At 42.3% G+C, this 18404-nt stretch overlaps 1 protein-coding gene across 1 annotated transcript in view; it reads right to left on the bottom strand.

Annotated features, from left to right (window-relative positions):
* mtus2a (microtubule associated tumor suppressor candidate 2a) overlaps positions 1-18404 on the bottom strand; it is a 125765-nt gene that overhangs the window by 99862 nt on the left and 7499 nt on the right. The window contains exon 2 of the mRNA XM_046318100.1: positions 16472-16754. Coding sequence (XP_046174056.1) covers positions 16472-16754 — 283 coding nt within the window. The remainder of the gene's footprint in view (positions 1-16471; positions 16755-18404) is intronic.

Here is an 18404-nt window from a genome sequence, read left to right as displayed (position 1 = left end):
GAATTTGTCTCCACTTTTGTGGATTAAGGTGATCAGTCCTTGGTTCCAAATATTGGGGAAGATGCCAGAGCTAAGGATGATGTTAAAGAGTTTTAGTATAGCCAATTGGAATTTATTGTCTGTATATTTGATCATTTCATTAAGGATACCATCGACACCACAGGCCTTTTTGGGTTGGAGGGTTTTTATTTTGTCCTGTAGCTCATTTTTTGCTCTCTCTCTCTCTCTCTCTCTCTCTCTCTGTCTCTCTCTAACTCTCTTCTGCCTTTCTCTAAGCTGCTGGGTGAATGTACAAGCCCCCCCCCCCAGCTAGAGCCACTAATTCTGGCCACAGAGATAAGACAGACAGCCCTCTGGTCTCTGTGTGTGTGTGTGTGTGTGTGTGTGTGTGTGTGTGTGTGTGTGTGTGTGTGTGTGTGTGTGTGTGTGTGTGTGTGTGTGTGTGTGTGTGTGTGTGTGTGTGTGTGTGTGTGTGTGTGTGTGTGTGTGTGTGTGTGTGTGTGCACTTCTCCATTAGGCATAGCTGTGTGCTTCAATGCACGGTACTGTAATAACAGCACTCAAACAGAGAGAGCGAGAGAGAGCGAGAGAGATAGGAGGGAGAGAGAGAGAGAGAGGTATAGGGATAGGGAACTCTTTCACACAGAGAGGGAGATAGAGAGAGGGAGAGAGAGAGGGAGATAGATAGGGAGATATAGGGAGATATAGGGAGAGGGAGAGAGAGAGGGAGATAGAGGGAGAAGGAGCGAGAGAGGGAGAGAGAGATATATAGGGAGAGTGAGAAGGAGATAGAGAGGGAGATATAGGGAGAGAGAGAGGGAGAGGGAGGGAGAGAGGGAGAGAGGGAGTGAGAGAGATAGAGAGGGAGAGAGAGAGTGAGAGATAGAGAGAGAGAGTGAAAAGAGTGAGTGAAAAGAGAGAGTGAAAAGGAGAGAGAGAGGGAGATAGAGATAGAGGGAGAGAGAGGTAGAGCGATAGAGGGAGAGCGAGAGAGTGAGGCAAAGAGAGAGAATTAGAGAGAGAGGGTGAGATGGAGATGGAAGGAGAGAAAGGAACTCATATGCCAAATGATCCCCTCATAAAATACACCCCCACATCCACTCAACCATCCCTCCCTCCCTCCATCTGTCTCCAGTTCTGCATCAGGGGCTTTGTTAATAAAATTGCGGGCAACGTTTTCTGACTTACTAAAGCTACATGTCCCTTGTACCCTTCCTCCTCCTCTCCTTCTGAAATAAGAAGGAAGTCATTACCACGGAAATGCTTTCATCCGTAGAGCGGATTTCCCAATGTGACCAATGACCAATGTCTACCCTCTACGACCAGGTACACCTCTACAAAGCGACAGAGCCAACCTGGACTCTTGAAAAGACATCAGACTCAACCGTACCCTCAGCACAGGAGCAACAGAGCGATGATCACCCGCCCAGACCCGCAAGACCCTCCCAGACCTTCATCGAGGGGACCTGCACCCGGAGGATCCAAGCCAAGAGGACTTACACCCAGACCACAGCATCACCACCCCCACCCCCACCCCAACCAGTCAACCTCCCCCCCACAAACAAACCCTGGCCACACCCCATATACAGTAGCTTGCGAAAGTATTCAGCCCCCTTGGCATTTCTCTATTTTGTTGCCTTACAACCTGCAATTAAAATAGCTTTTTGAGGGGTTTGTATCATTTGATTTACACAACATGCCTACCACTTTGAAGATGCAAAATATTTTTTCTTGTGAAACAAACAAGAAATAAGACAAAAAATGGAAAACTTGAGCATAACTATTCACCCCCCCCAAACTCAATACTTTGTAGAGCCACCTTTTTGCAGCAATTACAGCTGCATGTCTCTTGGGGTATGTCTCTATAAGCTTGGCACATCTAGCCACTGGTATTGTTGTCCATTCTTCAAGGCAAAAATGCTCCAGCTCCTTCAAGTTGGATGGGTTCCGCTGGTGTACAGCAATCTTTGAGTCATACCACAGATTCTCAATTGGATTGATGTCTGGGCTTTGACTAGGCCATTCCAAGACATGTAAATGTTTCCCCTTAAACCACTCAAGTGTTGCTTTAGTAATATGCTTAGGGTCATTGTCCTGCTGGAAGGTGAACCTCCGTCCCAGTCTCAAATCACTGGAAGACTGAAACAGGTTTCCCTCAAGAATTTCCCTGTATTTAGCGCCATCAATCATTGCTTCAATTCTGACCAGTTTCCCTGTCCCTGCCAATAAAAAACAATGGTGGATGGTGAATGTGTTCTCGGGGTGATGAAAGGTGTTGGGTTTGCGCCAGACATAGCATTTTCCTTGATTGCCAAAAAGCTCAATTTTAGGCTCATCTGACCAGAGTACCTTCTTCCATATGTTTGGGGAGTTTCCCACAAGCCTTTTGGAAAACACCAAACGTGTTTGCTTATTTTTTTCTTTAAGCAATGGCTTTTTTCTGGAGACTTCCGTAAATCCCAGCTCTGTGAAGTGTACGGCTTAAAGTGGTCCTATGGACAGATACTCCAATCTCTCTGTGGAGCTTTTATTGCTATTTTATTTTATTTTTTCACTTCACTAATTTGGACTATTTACAAAGGAACTGGATAATAGTAAGAATGCTTTAGATGGAAGGAAAGTAGAAATATACCAACAAACAATGAGGCCAAAACAAATTCAATCCCTTTTAGACAACTTCCTGGACAAAATGTAATAGTGAAGGTGTAAACTTGTAGTAAATCTAAATATATTTGAGCTCACAACTTCCCTGTCAAATCTAAAAAATGTCAAGCAGACAACCTAAGAAAATTAACAACAATGACAAATGGTTTGATGAAGAATGCAAAAACCTAAGAAACCGATCCAACCAAAAACATAGAGACCCAGAAAATCTGAGTCTTGATTCACTAAAACAAAGAAGAAATACACTACGGGAAAAGAAGGAACAACATCAGAAATCGGCTCAATCTAATTGAAGAATCTATAGAATCTAACAACTTCTGGATCCTTGACTTCCTGACGGGCCGCCCCCAGGTGTTGAGGGTAGGTAGTAACAGATCTGCCACACTGATCCTCAACACTGGAGCTCCCCAGGGGTGCGTGCTCAGTCCCCTCCTGTACTCCCTGTTCACCCACGACTGCATGGCCAGGCACGACTCCAACACCATCATTATGTTTGCAGACGAAACAACATCGACAAAGACAAGATTGGGAGGAAGTCAGAGACCTGGCCGGGTGGTGCCAGAATAACAACCTCTCCCTCAACATAACCAAGACTAAGGAGATTATTGTGGGCTACAGGAAAAGGAGGACCAAGCACGCCCCATTCTCACCGACAGGGCTGTAGTGGAGCAGGTTGAGAGCTTCAAGTTCCTTGGGGTCCACATCAACAACAAACTAGAATGGTCCAAACACACCAAGACAGTCGTGAAGACGACACGACAAAGCCTATTCCCCCTCAGGAAACTAAAAAGATTTGGCATGGGTCCTGAGATCCTCAAATGGTTCTACATCTGCACCATCGAGAGCATTGTGGACAGGAAAAGGATTGCATCACTGCCTGGTACGGCAACTGCTCGGCCTCTGACCACAAGGCACTACAGAGGGTAGTGCGTACGACCCAATAAATCACTGGGGAAACGCTGCCTGCCATCCAGGACCTCTACACCAGGCGGAGTCAGGGCAAGGCCCTAAAAATGGTTAAAGACCCCAGCCACCCCAGTCATAGGCTTGTTCCTTCTACTACCGCATGGCAAGTGGTACCGGAGTGCCAAGTCTAGGACAAAAAGGCTTCTCAATAGTTTTTACCCCCAAGGCATAAGACTCCTGAACAGGTAATCAATGGTTAACCCGGACTATTTGCATTGTGTCCCACCACCCACCAACCCCTCTTTTACGCTGCTGCTACTCTCTGTTTATCATATATGCATAGTCACTTTAACCATATCTACATGTACATACTACCTCAATCAGCCTGACTAACCGGTGTCTGTATGGAAAACACCAAACACCTCGCTACTTTTATAGCCTCTCTACTGTATATAGTCTCTACTGTATATAGCCTCGCTACTGTATATAGCCTCTCTACTGTATAGAGACTCTCTACTGTATAGAGCCTCGCTACTGTATATAGCCTCTCTACTGTATATATCCTCTCTACTGTATATAGCCTCTCTACTGTATATAGTCTCTACTGTATATAGCCTCGCTACTGTATATAGCCTCTCTACTGTATATGGCCCCTCTACTGTATATAGCCTGTCTACTGTATATAGCCTCTCTACTGTATATAGCCTGTCTACTGTATATAGCCCCTCTACTGTATATAGCCTGTCTACTGTATATAGCCTCTCTACTGTATAGAGCCTCGCTACTGTATATAGCCTCTCTACTGTATATATCCTCTCTACTGTATATAGCCTCTCTACTGTATATAGTCTTTACTGTATATAGCCTCGCTACTTTTATAGCCTCTCTACTGTATATAGCCTCTCTACTGTATATAGCCTCGCTACTGTATATAGCCTCGCTACTGTATATAGCCTCTCTACTGTATAGAGACTCTCTACTGTATATAGCCTCTCTACTGTATATAGCCTCTCTACTGTATATGGCCCCTCTACTGTATATAGCCTGTCTACTGTATATAGCCTCTCTACTGTATATAGCCTGTCTACTGTATATAGCCCCTCTACTGTATATAGCCTGTCTACTGTATATAGCCTCTCTACTGTATATAGCCTCTCTACTGTATATAGCCTGTCTACTGTATATAGCCCGTCTACTGTATATAGCCTCTCTACTGTATATAGCCTCTCTACTGTATATAACCTCTCTACTGTATATAGCCTCGCTACTGTATATAGCCCCTCTACTGTATATAGCCTCTCTACTGTATATAGCCTCTCTACTGTATATAGCCCCTCTACTGTATATAGCCGCTCTACTGTATATAGCCCCTCTACTGTATATAGCCTCTCTACTGTATATAGCCTCTACTGTATATAGCCTCTCTACTGTATATTGCCTCTACTGTATACAGCCTCTCTACTGTATATAACCTCTCTCCTGTATATAGCCGCTCTACTGTATATAGCCCCTCTACTGTATATAGCCTCTCTACTGTATATAGCCTCTCTACTGTATATTGCCTCTACTGTATACAGCCTCTCTACTGTATATAACCTCTCTCCTGTATATAACCTCTCTACTGTATATAACCGCTCTACTGTATATAGCCTCTCTACTGTATATAGCCTCTCTACTGTATATAGCCTCTCTACTGTATATAGCCTCTCTACTGTATATTGCCTCTACTGTATACAGCCTCTCTACTGTATATAACCTCTCTCCTGTATATAACCTCTCTACTGTATATAACCGCTCTACTGTATATAGCCTCTCTACTGTATATAGCCTCTCTACTGTATATAGCCCCTCTACTGTATATAGCCTCTCTACTGTATATAGCCTCTCTACTGTATATAGCCCCTCTACTGTATATAGCCTCTCTACTGTATATAGCCTCTCTACTGTATATAGCCTCTCTACTGTATATAGCCTGTCTTTTTACTGTTGTTTTATTTCTTTACTTACTTATTGTTCACCTAATACCTTTTTTGCCCTACTGGTTAGAGCCTGTAAGTAAGCATTTCACTCTAAGGTCTACACTTGTTGTATTCAGCATTTCACTGTAAGGTCTACTATACCTGTTGTATTCAGCATTTCACTGTAAGGTCTACTACACCTGTTTTATTCAGCATTTCACTGTAAGGTCTACTACACCTGTTGTATTCAGCATTTCACTGTAAGGTCTACTACACCTGTTGTATTCAGCATTTCACTGTAAGAAACACCTGTTGTATTCAGCATTTCACTGTGATGTCTACTACACCTGATGTATTCAGCATTTCACTGTAAGGTCTACTACACCTGTTGTATTCAGCATTTCACTGTGAGGTCTACTACACCTGTTGTATTCAGCATTTCACTGTGAGGTCTACTACACCTGTTATATTCAGCATTTCACTGTGAGGTCTACTACACCTGTTGTATTCAGCATTTCACTGTAAGAAACACCTGTTGTATTCAGCATTTCACTGTAAGGTCTACTACACCTGTTGTATTCAGCGCACGTGACTAATAAACTTTGATTTGATTCTGGGATAATTGGAAAACACTAAACAAACAACAACAGGAAGAGTTATTCATCTAACATGGAGATGTCTGAATAAACCACTTCTCCAATCTTATTGGCCCTATAACAAAGAACAACAGGAAGAGTTATCCATCTAACATGGAGATGTATGAATAAACCACTTCTCCAATCTTATTGGCTCTATAACAAACAACAACAGGAAGAGTTATCCATCTAACATGGAGATGTATGAATAAACCACTTCTCCAATCTTATTGGCCCTTTTTAACAAAGAACAACAGGAAGAGTTATCCATCTGACATGGAGATGTATGAATAAACCACTTCTCCAATCTTATTGGCCCTTTTTAACAAAGAACAACAGGAAGAGTTATCCATCTAACATGGAGATGTATGAATAAACCACGTCTCCAATCTTATTGGCCCTTTTTAACAAAGAACAACAGGAAGAGTTATCCATCTAACATGGAGATGTATGAATAAACCACTTCTCCAATCTTATTGGCCCTTTTTAACAAAGAACAACAGGAAGAGTTATCCATCTAACATGGAGATGTCTGAATAAACCACTTCTCCAATCTTATTGGCCCTTTTTAACAAAGAACAACAGGAAGAGTTATCCATCTAACATGGAGATGTATGAATAAACCACTTCTCCAATCTTATTGGCCCTTTTTAACAAAGAACAACAGGAAGAGTTATCCATCTAACATGGAGATGTATGAATAAACCACTTCTCCAATCTTATTGGCCCTTTTTAACAAACAGCAAAAACATACTGTATACATGATCAAATACAAATGTTAGAATCAACTATATTTAAATAATAATTTGTTCTTAATTACTGTTCTTAACTGACTGTCTTGTTAAATAAAGGTTAAACAAATACAAATATTATAGAATTCTAAGGAAAATTGGAACACACTAAACAAACAACAACACGAAGAGTTATCTGTCCAAAATGGAGATGTAAATGAAAACGTATGGATAAACCACTTCTCCAATCTTAATCAAACAAAAATCTTAGAATCAACTAATGGACTACCACTGGGTTCTGATCTGATCACAATCACAACCAAAACAAACAGCAAATGCATCCGACAAATGTGTAGAGTCATAATCTCGATGAAGTCATTGTGTGCTATGAATATGGGACCAAATACTAAACTTTTACCACTTTTTAATACACATATAAGTGAATTTGTCCGAATACTTTTGGTCAAATTAAAGCTGACAGTCTGCACTTTATCCTCAAAGGCATTGTCACGGCCTGACCTTAGAGCTTTTTATGTCTCTATTTTGGTTTGGTCAGGGTGTGATTTGGGTGGGCATTCTATGTTATTTTTTCTATGTTTTGTCGTTTTTTGTTTTGGCCGGGTATGGTTCTTAATCAGGGACAGCTGACTATCGTTGTCTCTGATTGGGAACCATACTTAGGTAGCTTTTTCCCACCTATGTTTGGTAGGTAGTTGTTTTCTGTCAGGACTGACAGGACTGTTTCGGTTTTGTTTATTCACCTTGTTATTTTGTTTCAGTGGTCAGTTCAATAAAAGTCATGAACACTTATCACGCTGCGCTTTGGTCCGATTCCTCCTCATCCGACGACGACACCTGTTACAGGCATTGTATCATTTCAAATCCATAGTGCAGAGCCAAAACAACAAAACGTGTCACTGTCCCAATAGTTTTGGAGCTCACGGTCAACAAAATGGCAAGGGAATTAGAGCATTCCGCAACACCTGGCCTACTAGAATCTGAAGTCAAATGTCTACTGTTTTCTGATGATCTGGTGCTTCTGTCCCCAACCAATTAGGGCCAACAGCATCACCTAGATCTTCTGCACAGATTCTGCCAGACCTGGGCCCTGACAGTAAATCTCAGTAAGACACAAATAATGGTGTTACAAAAAAGGTCCAGTTGCCAGAACCACAAATATAAATACAAAATCTAAATGATATCAAGACACTGTGGAAGAGGTGATTATTTTTTTGTTATATATCAACAAACCACCAGGGTCTGATAACTTGGATGGAAAATTACTGAGGTCTAATAGTAAAATTTGTGTTCGACCAGATATAATACAATTTTTACTGCAAACAACAGATTTTCAGCATTCTTATAAGGAAGGACATTCAACAAACACAGCACTTACACAAATGACTGATGATTGGCTGAGAGAAAATTGATGATAAACAGATTGTGGGAGCTGTTTTGTTAAACTTCAGTGCGGCTTTTGACATTATCGATCTGCTGCTGGAAAAAACGTATGTGTTATGGCTTTACAACCCTTGCTATATTTGTCATGTATTCTCCCTCTCTAGGTCACTAGACAGCTGATTATTACACACACCTGTCACCATCATAACTTGCACCAGCGCTTACTGACACTCACCTGGACTCCATCACCTCCTTGATTATCTGTCCTATTTATTTCACTCCCTTTGGTTCCTTACGCAGGCGTTAATGTTTCTGTATCTGTTTCATGTCGGTGGGCTGTTCGTGTTTCTAGTTTTGTTAATGTTTGTTTATTTATTAACCGTATTCACTCCCTGCTTCCCTGCTTCCCGACTCTCAGCATGCATCGTTACAATATTGTGGATTAAGAAGAGTTACTTGTCTAACAGAACACAGAGGGTGTTCTTTAATGGAACCCTCTCCAACATAATCCAGGTAGAATCAGGAATTCCCCAGGGCAGCTGTCTAGGCCCCTTACTTTTTTTTTGAGTAAAGCCAGTGTGTCTAGTTTTGCGGATGACTCAACACTATACACATCGGCCACTAATGCGAGTGAAATCACTGCAACACCTAACAAAGAGCTGCAGTTTGTTTCAAAATGGGTGGCAAGAAATAGGTTTGTCCTAAATATTTCTAAAATTAAAGTCATTGTCTTTGGGACAAATCATTATTGAAACTGTAAACCTCAACTAAACCTGTAAACATCAACTAATTTAAACTGTCATGGTCAAAACATATTGTTACAACAATAGCTAAGATTGGGAGAAGTATGTCCATAATAAAGCGCTAATCTACCTAGTTTCTACCTTCTTAACAGTGCTATCAACAAGGCAGGTCCTACAGGTCCTAGTTTTGTCGCACCTGGACTACCGGTCAGTCGTCTGGCCAGGTGCCATCAAGAGGGACCTTTGAAAATTACAATTGGCTCAGAACAGGGCAGCACGGCTGGCCCTTAAATATACACAGAGAGCTAACATTAATAATATGCATGTCAATCTCTCAAGGCTCAAAGTGGAGGAGAGATTGACTTCATCAATAAAACAAAACAGAGCAAACTAGAATGCTATTTGGCCCTACACAGAGAGTACACAGCGGCAGAAAACCTGACCACTGAGACTGACTCAAACTTAAGGAAAGCTTTGACTATGTACAGACTCAGTGAGCATAGCCTTGCTATTGAGAGAGGCCGCCGTAGACAGACATGGCTCTCAAGAGAAGACGGGCTATGTGCTCACTGCCCACAAAATGAAGTGGAAACTGAGCTGCACTTCCTCCTGCCCAATGCATGACCATATTAGAGATACATATTTCCATAGACCCACAAACACATCGAATTTTGATAAACTCAAACATCCATTGGGGGGAAAACAACAGTATCCCATAACAAACCCAACTTGTTTTGATAAACTCCCATATCTACAAGAAAAGGGCAACCAGTGAAGAACAAACACAATTTTAAATACAACCCATATTTATGTTTATTTATTTTCCCTTTTGTACTTTAACTATTTGCACATAATGACATTTGTAATTTCTGTATTATTTTGGAACTTTTGTTAGCTTAAAGTTCACTGGTAATTTATATTGTTAATTTAATTTTTGTTTATTGCCTAGTTCACTTACTTTGGAAATGTTCATGTGTGTTTCCAATTACAATAAAGCCCTTCAATTGAATTGAATTGAGAGAGGGACAGAGTTAGGGAGAGATAGAGACAGAGAGAGCGATTAACCCTAACCCTATACTACTATTATACTATATTAACCCTATACTAATATTATACTATATTAACCCTATTCTACCGCAAAATAATAACACACTGAACTGTTAACAAATGACAGGCCACTGCTGTTCACTGAGCTGTTATCAAATAAACACTGCAGCTTCAGTATGCATGCCAGCCTAGACTCTAACCATGGGTCAGAGGGAGGAGGGGGGAGGGAGGGAGGGAGGGAGGGAGGGGAAAAAGGGGAGGGAGGGAGAGAGAGAGGAGGGGGATAGAGAGAAAGCTTCAGTATGCGTGCCAGCCTCCAACCATTCTCCAAAGGGAAAGAGAGGGGGGAGGGAAGGAGAGAGATATGGGAGAGAGAGGGAGAGAGAGAGGGTGGGGAGAGAGTGAGAGCTTCAGTGTGCTTGCCAGCATAGCCTCCAACGATGGGCCAAAGGGAAAGAGGAGAGAGAGCATCACTGCCAGATTGTGAGGTCTGGAGCTCAGCTCCTCCTTCCTTCCTCCTTCTACCCAGAATCCAGGTCCTTTTGCTGAGCCACCAGCTGTACTCAAGCCCCCTGTCTGGACCTGGGCCTAGTCTGCTGTGGGTGCAAAGCCATGGAACGACATACACACAACAAACAGCATATGTAATGTAATGCATGTCCTGTATATGACTGTGCCTGTATATGATACAGTGTGTGAAGGCAGGGCTCAGGGCTTGGGTGTGCACACACACACACACACGCACGCACGCACGCACGCACGCACGCACGCACGCACGCACGCACACACGCACACACACACGCACACACACACACACACACACACACACACACACACACACACACACACACACACACACACACACACACACACACATGCACAGTGGAAAAACCCCACACAAAAGGTCAGTTTCATATGACAGAGAAAATGTCTGTGTTGAAAAGAGGTGATCAAATTGGAAGAAACTTTGAAGCAAAGACATGCCTTATAGTATTAAAACACTAATGTTTCAAACAAAGAAGCATGTTTTTAAAAAGCGTACTGCCTCCAGCTTATTATTAGTGGTGCTGATGAAGCCTTCCGTTTGATGTTCAAAACAATTCTCGGAAAATCTCTGACTTCAGACTTTAAGAAAATGTTTTTATTTATTTATTTAACCCCCCCCCCCCCCAAAATAAACTGTCAAAACTAGGCCAATCAGGAACATTCAGTGTCTTCTTGGTAAGCAACTCCAGTGTATATTTGGCCTTGTGTTATAGGTTATTGTCCTGCTGAAAGGTGAATTCATCTCCCAGTGTCTGGTGGAAAGCAGACTGTACCAGGTTTTCCTCCAGGGTTTTGTCTGTGCTTAGCTCTATTACATTTATTTCATCCTAAAAAACTCCCTAGTCCTTGTTGATGACAAGCATACAGAGAGAGACAGAGAGAGAGAGAGAGAGAGAGAGAGAGAGAGAGGGAGAGAGACACAGAGAGAGAGAGAGAGAGAGAGAGAGAGAGAGAGAGAGAGAGAGAGAGAGAGAGAGAGAGAGAGGAGAGAGAGAGAGAGAGAGAGAGAGAGAGACAGAGAGAGAGAGAGAGAGAGAGAGAGAGAGAGAGAGAGAGAGAGAGAGAGAGAGAGAGAGAGAGAGAGAGAGAGAGAGAGAGAGAGAGAGAGAGAGAGAGAGAGAGAGAGAGAGAGAGAGAGAGAGAGAGAGAGAGAGAGAGAGAGAGAGAGAGAGAGAGAGAGAGGATTAGGAACCAGCCACATGATAACATGGACGTTGGTTGGTGACCCCAGGCCGAAGTTGTTTCTGGGAACTGGACCTTTTTTGGAACACTAATATTTTTGTTTTACTCTGTGTGTGTGTGTGTGTGTGTGTGTGTGTGTGTGTGTGTGTGTGTGTGTGTGTGTGTGTGTGTGTGTGTGTGTGTGTGTGTGTGTGTGTGTGTGTGTGTGTGTGTGTGTGTGTGTGTGTGTGTGTGTGTGTGTGTGTGTGTGTGTGTGTGGCATATGGATAGTGGCATGTGTAAAATGTATGCTCTCTCTCTTCTCGCCCTCAAGAACCCATTACGTATACTGTGTGTGTTAGTATCTCCTTGAAGGGCTGCTACACACACACACACGGACACACACACACACACGGACACACGGACACACACACACACACACACACACACACACACACACACACACACACACACACACACACACACACACACACACACACACACACACACACACACACACACACACACTGAATAGATACATTGAGTTTATCTATTCAATCACAGATACAGCCAATGGGCATTGGAGAAGCTGTGCCAGCACTAGATACAACAACATATAATCTCTCTCTTGCTCTCTGTCTCTCTCTCCACCTTTCTAGAGCTTTGTTGCCTGACTATCCGATCAACACTGACTGGTGATCAGTGCAAAATTAATGTTAGACTCCATAATAATGAGCTGCTTTCATCTCAGTCCAATTGAACTAGGAGAGGAAGAGGAGAGAAGGGAAGGAGAGGAAGAGGAAGAGGAGAGAAGGAGAGGAAGAGGAAGAGGAGAGAAGGGAAGGAGAGGAAGAGGAGAGAAGGGAAGGAGAGGAAGAGGAAGAGTTGAGAAGGAGAGGAAGAGGAAGAGGAGAGAAGGAGAGGTAGAGGAAGAGGAAGAGGAGAGAAGGGAAGGAGAGGAAGAGGAGAGAAGGAGAGGAAGAGGAAGAGGAAGAGGAGAGAAGGAGAGGAAGAGGAAGAGGAGAGAAGGGAAGGAGAGTAAGAGGAAGAGGAGAGAAGGAGAGGAAGAGGAAGAGGAGAGAAGGGAAGGAGAGGAAGAGGAGAGAAGGAGAGGAAGAGGAAGAGGAGAGAAGGAGAGGAAGAGGAAGAGGAGAGAAGGAGAGGAAGAGGAAGAGGAGAGAAGGGAAGGAGAGGAAGAGGAGAGAGGGAGAGGAGGAGGAGAGAAGGGAAGGGAAGGAGAGGAAGTCCCTCTCACAAAATATGAACAGATACACTACAGAACATTCTTTATTTTACCTTTATTTAACTGGTCAAGTCAGTTAAGAACAAATTATTATTTACAATGACAGCCTACCGGGGAACAGTCAGCCTTGTCAGCTCAGTGATTTGAACTTGCAACTTTTTGGTTACTAGTACAATGCTCTAACCACTAGGCTATCTGCCGCCCCTCCATTCCAACCACTAGGCTACCTGCCTCCCGCACATTGAATCTGTCTACAACCTTGCATAGTAAAATCAAACTCTCCCATCCCATTCCAGTAGTTTCTAACGTTAGCTAAAAGTCTGAGAAGGTATTGCAGCTAACGTACAGTAGTTCGCTAACATTCTGAGAAGGTATTGCAGCTAATGTACAGTAGTTCGCTAACATTAGCTAACAGTCTGAGAAGGTAGTGCAGCTAACATACAGTAGTTTGCTAATGTACAGTAGTTTGCTAACATTAGCTAACAGTCTGAGAAGGTATTGCAGCTAACGTACAGTAGTTCGCTAACGTTAATTAACAGTCTGAGAAGGTATTGCAGCTAACGTACAGTAGTGCAGCTAACGTACAGTAGTTCGCTAACGTTAATTAACAGTCTGAGAAGGTAGTGCAGCTAACGTACAGTAGTGCAGCTAACGTATAGTAGTTCGCTAACGTTAGCTAACAGTCTGAGAAGGTAGTGCAGCTAACGTACAGTAGTTTGCTAACGTTAGCTAACAGTCTGAGAAGGTATTGCAGCTAACGTACAGTAGTGCAGCTAACATTAGCTAACAGTCTGAGAAGGTAGTGCAGCTAACGTAAGCTAACAGTCTGAGAAGGTATTGCAGCTAACGTACAGTAGTTTGCTAACGTTAGCTAACAGTCTGAGAAAGTAGTGTCTGTTTGGGATCTAAACAAACAATAGTCATGTGGCCATGTGAGCTTTCTACTACATGTACAGGTAACTACCGAAATAAAGGAAACACTTGAGTAAATTAGGAATTTAAAGTGTGCAGGTGCTTCTCCACCAGGGTTCCTGGTCCCCATCATGTGGTTCCTGGTTCCTCCTCCCACAGGAGAGGATAGGGGGGAGTGTGCCTGTTTTATGACTTAAATACCTTGCGGAAACTCTCCCATTGGCTCTGCAGAAATGGAAGGCTGACAATCCTTTGTTACACAGAGAGACTTTGCCGCCAAAACTCCAACATCCAAAAGTGGATAATGAAACAATATTTCTAACATAAAGAATGTGGGGAAATGGTTGGTGGGGATTTAAAGAACAATCCTGTCAATGTGTGTTATTTTGTGACTTCATTAAGGATGGTATAATTAAATAACTGTATCTCTGAGGGTGTACACATTCTAGTTGTCAGGCTTGCATCTAAACGTTGTATAAAATATATGATTAAGTATGACAATATTTCTTGAAAAGATAAAAATGTGATTTTAGCCTTCTAAATGAGATAATGGCTTTTCATATAAACTTGAGCCCAGCCAGTAACCATGCTCACATGAGCACAGACATTGTGTAGGCATGATGGAATGCCCCTAATATCAGAGTGTTTAAATGGACTTGCTAACGAAATTTACATTAGACCAAAACATACTGGGTTGCTGTTGACATGTAAAGTGCTCCTAGCTGTACCCTGAATAACCAACCATGGAGACCAGAGAATGTGAGGCTGTGGTCCACACGTTGAAATGGTGAGAAACTTTGTAAACCAGACCAAAACATGTACCGTGTGCAGCTGTGCATGTAAAGTAGTCTAGAACATTTGACCAAAGACGAGAGGCAAGAATAGATCCATCTGAACACCATGTGGTACATCTGAAGTATCTATGCTAACGAACACTCCAGAACAAAAGAAGCCTACAACTAAGAAAGACATTGTACCCTCTGGTGGACAACCAGAGACTAACATCGAACCACATAGATAGATCGAGTGGTTTCAACAGAGAGACGAGAGAAAGACATCTACGCGTAAATATATATTGGATTGACTCTTTGTCTCTCCCTCTCCTAGTAGGCCCTCCCTTTCCATTGCGTAACCAAACGGTCATGCTTTTGTTAGTCCACTTGTTATCATTGTATTATGTATGTAATCAATAACATATCCTGTGTGTGTTTAACGAATTCTGTGTTCTGAGGATTTAGTTACTTAGAAGATAAATAATTAAGCCAATTTGTTTATTGCTGACTCATCACCAAGGGTTCATGCAGATATCCACTAATTATGCGATGTTCAGAATGAGACTGATAATTAATTCATAATCGACTGTTGTGCGATATTTAGATTATTTATGAGTTTTATGTTGGGAGATAGTAACTCGGTAAACAACTGTTCCCGTGGTGCCCCAAATTCATAATGAGTTATTTGTTACATGGTTAATTTAATCAAGTCATAATTGAGCGTAGTAGGTAATAATTTTATTAATTTTATTTTACCTTTATTTTACTAGGCAAGTCAGTTAAGAACAAATTCTTATTTTCAATGACGGCCTAGGAACAGTGGGTTAACTGCCTGTTCAGGGGCAGAACGACAGATTTGTACCTTGTCAGCTCGGGGATTTGAACTTGCAACCTTTCGGTTACTAGTCCAACGCTCTAACCACTAGGCTACCCTGCCGTATTAGTGGTAGTTGGGGGTAGCCGCCCCAGCAGTCATCACATTAATGATAGTCACGTCACAACACTGGCCAGGCCCAGTTGCCCATTATTGGCTACCATAGCTGTGCTATAATTTAGTTTAGAATAGACAAAGAAACAGGTAACTGACAAAATAATGGAAACTAAATAAGAATATTGAAAGCAGCGGTAGAATTAACATCCCATCATGCTTTAGGGTCATGTACAAATATGCAGGCCAGGACCGGTTGCCCATTATATAGTCTACCGTGGCTAGAAGAAGAGATCTCAGTGGTTTTGAAAGAGGGGTGATTGTTGGGGCATGTTTGGCAGGGGCTTCAGTGATGAAGACTGCTCAACTTGCTGATGTTTCACCATATGGCCGTCTCAGTCACCAGATCTCAACCCAACTGAACTCTTATGGGAGATTCTGGAGAGGCGCCTGAGACAGAGTTTTCCACCACCATTAACAAAACACAAAATGGTGGAATTCCGATGGTGGAAGAATAGAGTACTTCTCCAATAGAGTTCCAGACACTTCTAGAATCTATGCCGAGGATCATTGAAGCCGTTCTCGCGGTGGCCCACAACCTATTGAAACACATTATGTTGGTGTTTCCTTTATTTTGGCAGTTACCTTTAGTACGATTAGCAAAGTAATTTAAAATGTGATCATCGCCGCTAAAATGTGTTGTTTGATGTTTCAATGTAACATTTTTGGAATGTTCATTGAAATCGTTGGAACTGAAATTGTTACTAAGTAACATGTTCTTTGCAAACTCTAACACTGTAAGCTTAATCGTTTCTCCTCTCACCTGTGTTGTCCTGTCCATTCTGATTGGTCGCTGGGCTGACGGCCTGAACTGGTTGACTGAATCCCAATGCTGTCCTCTGACTCTGAACCATCATCTGGTTCTTGGTTGCAGTGAAAACGACAGACCCCGGGGTTGCCCGTGCAACAGCTCCCAGACCCAGTTGCGGGCGCAGCCCTATGCCAGAGCGGAGCAGGCTGCCAGTGCCGCCGGCTTGAGCCGCCTGGGTTGCCATCCTGGGGCCTGAGGGGTCCTCGAGACCAAGGCTGCCCGCATTTCTACTCATCTGAAAAGTGAGAATGAAATGGAAGTTAAAGTTAAGCCATTTCCAGTTGAGGTGAGTTAGGATACAGTAAACTACAGTAAATGTTCATTTTAGAAAACTCTGAAGAGGATGTTAAATTATGCATAAGCCTCCTGTGGAGGAGACCTTTTAGCACGAGTGCCAAATGGCCTACTGCCTATTTAGTGCACTCCCAGCAAACCGGGAACATTCCCAGAACATATGCTAGTGTTTTTAAATAACATTCCAAATCAAATCAAATATATTTTTTAAATGAAATAAAATATGAAAAGTGTTTTTCATTGTGTAAGTGTGTTTATTTAATTACACCCACCCCCCCAAACAAAAAATGTTGTGCACAAAATCTGTAACAATCTAACGAGCAGCAGTAGTTCCAGTACTTTGGACAAATCACAATTTTGCAGGTTTTAGCATCTTTTTGAGTTGAGGGGGACATTTGGCCCATAGACTTGCTCGTCATTTTCAAAGAGAGCTTTTCGTTCCTGGTTCCAATCTCTTCTCAACACATATGGACCTCAGAAAAATACGACCCAAAACATCCAACAGGATGACGAATCATGCAGTGGAACCCGACAAGGTTGTCCCCTGTCTCCACTGCAGTTTCTTATTGTCGCTTATGAAGACTTGGCACAAACTGGAATACAGTGGACAGACAAGCCATGCAGTGTACCAGAACAAAGTTCCTCTTTAGTTGTTTCATCCCACAGTCTGTTGACACATGCTACTACCATTTATGTTACGCGCGTCTGTCCACAAGAGATGTTGACAGATGACTTGGTGCTCTTGTCCCACAATCATATACAGGTACTCATTAGTCTATAAACATACATAAAGCTGTCATCAAGGCAAAGCTACTTTGAAGATTTTGATTTTTTTTAACCACTTTTTTTGGTTACTACATGATTCATGATGATTTTGGTTATTACATCAATTTGATTTCTTCACTATTAGTCTACAATGTAGAAGATAGTATAAAATAAAGAAGGTGTGTGCAAACTTTTGACTGGCACTGTAGATTAACATATTGGAGACAACTTCAGGAAATGTTAAACTACATCAAACTGCTATGAAGAGCAGAGAGCAATTATTTTATTATTTTTTTCCAAGTTAAGTTTCATCCAAACGTCAGCAAATTACATTCCACGGTTCTGTGTATTTTAGTGTGTGTGTGGGGGGAGGCTTGTATTACTCCCCTCATGGGTACCAGATATCCCCACAATGATGGTAAACCAAGGAAGATTCTCCCTGGGGGGGGTCATCTCCCAGGCCCCCACAAGGACAAAGGCTGTTTTAAGGGTTAGGGTGTTCTATATTTCTTCATCAACTGTGTTCATATTCTTTATCACAACAGAAACACAAAGGCTCATTGGTAATCCGTGCTTCTAAAACCATTCCATATATGAGCTCTGGTCAAAAGATGTGCACTGCATTCTTTCTTTCTTTTATTTACAATTTTATTTGATATTTTATAGACAAAACATAGACATACAAACATCAACTACATCATCCCTGGCCAGATCCACTAGCTCCCCCATCTCCATCAACCACATCACCCTGTCCAGACCCACTAGCTCACACCCCATCTCCATCAACCACATCACCCTGTCCAGACCCATTAGCTCCCCCATCTCC

Source organism: Oncorhynchus gorbuscha, linkage group LG20, assembly GCF_021184085.1.
Source record: "Oncorhynchus gorbuscha isolate QuinsamMale2020 ecotype Even-year linkage group LG20, OgorEven_v1.0, whole genome shotgun sequence".
Lineage (NCBI taxonomy): Eukaryota > Metazoa > Chordata > Actinopteri > Salmoniformes > Salmonidae > Oncorhynchus > Oncorhynchus gorbuscha.
The sequence above is the reverse complement of the archived record's forward strand: the minus strand, read 5'-3'. Positions and strand labels throughout refer to the sequence as shown.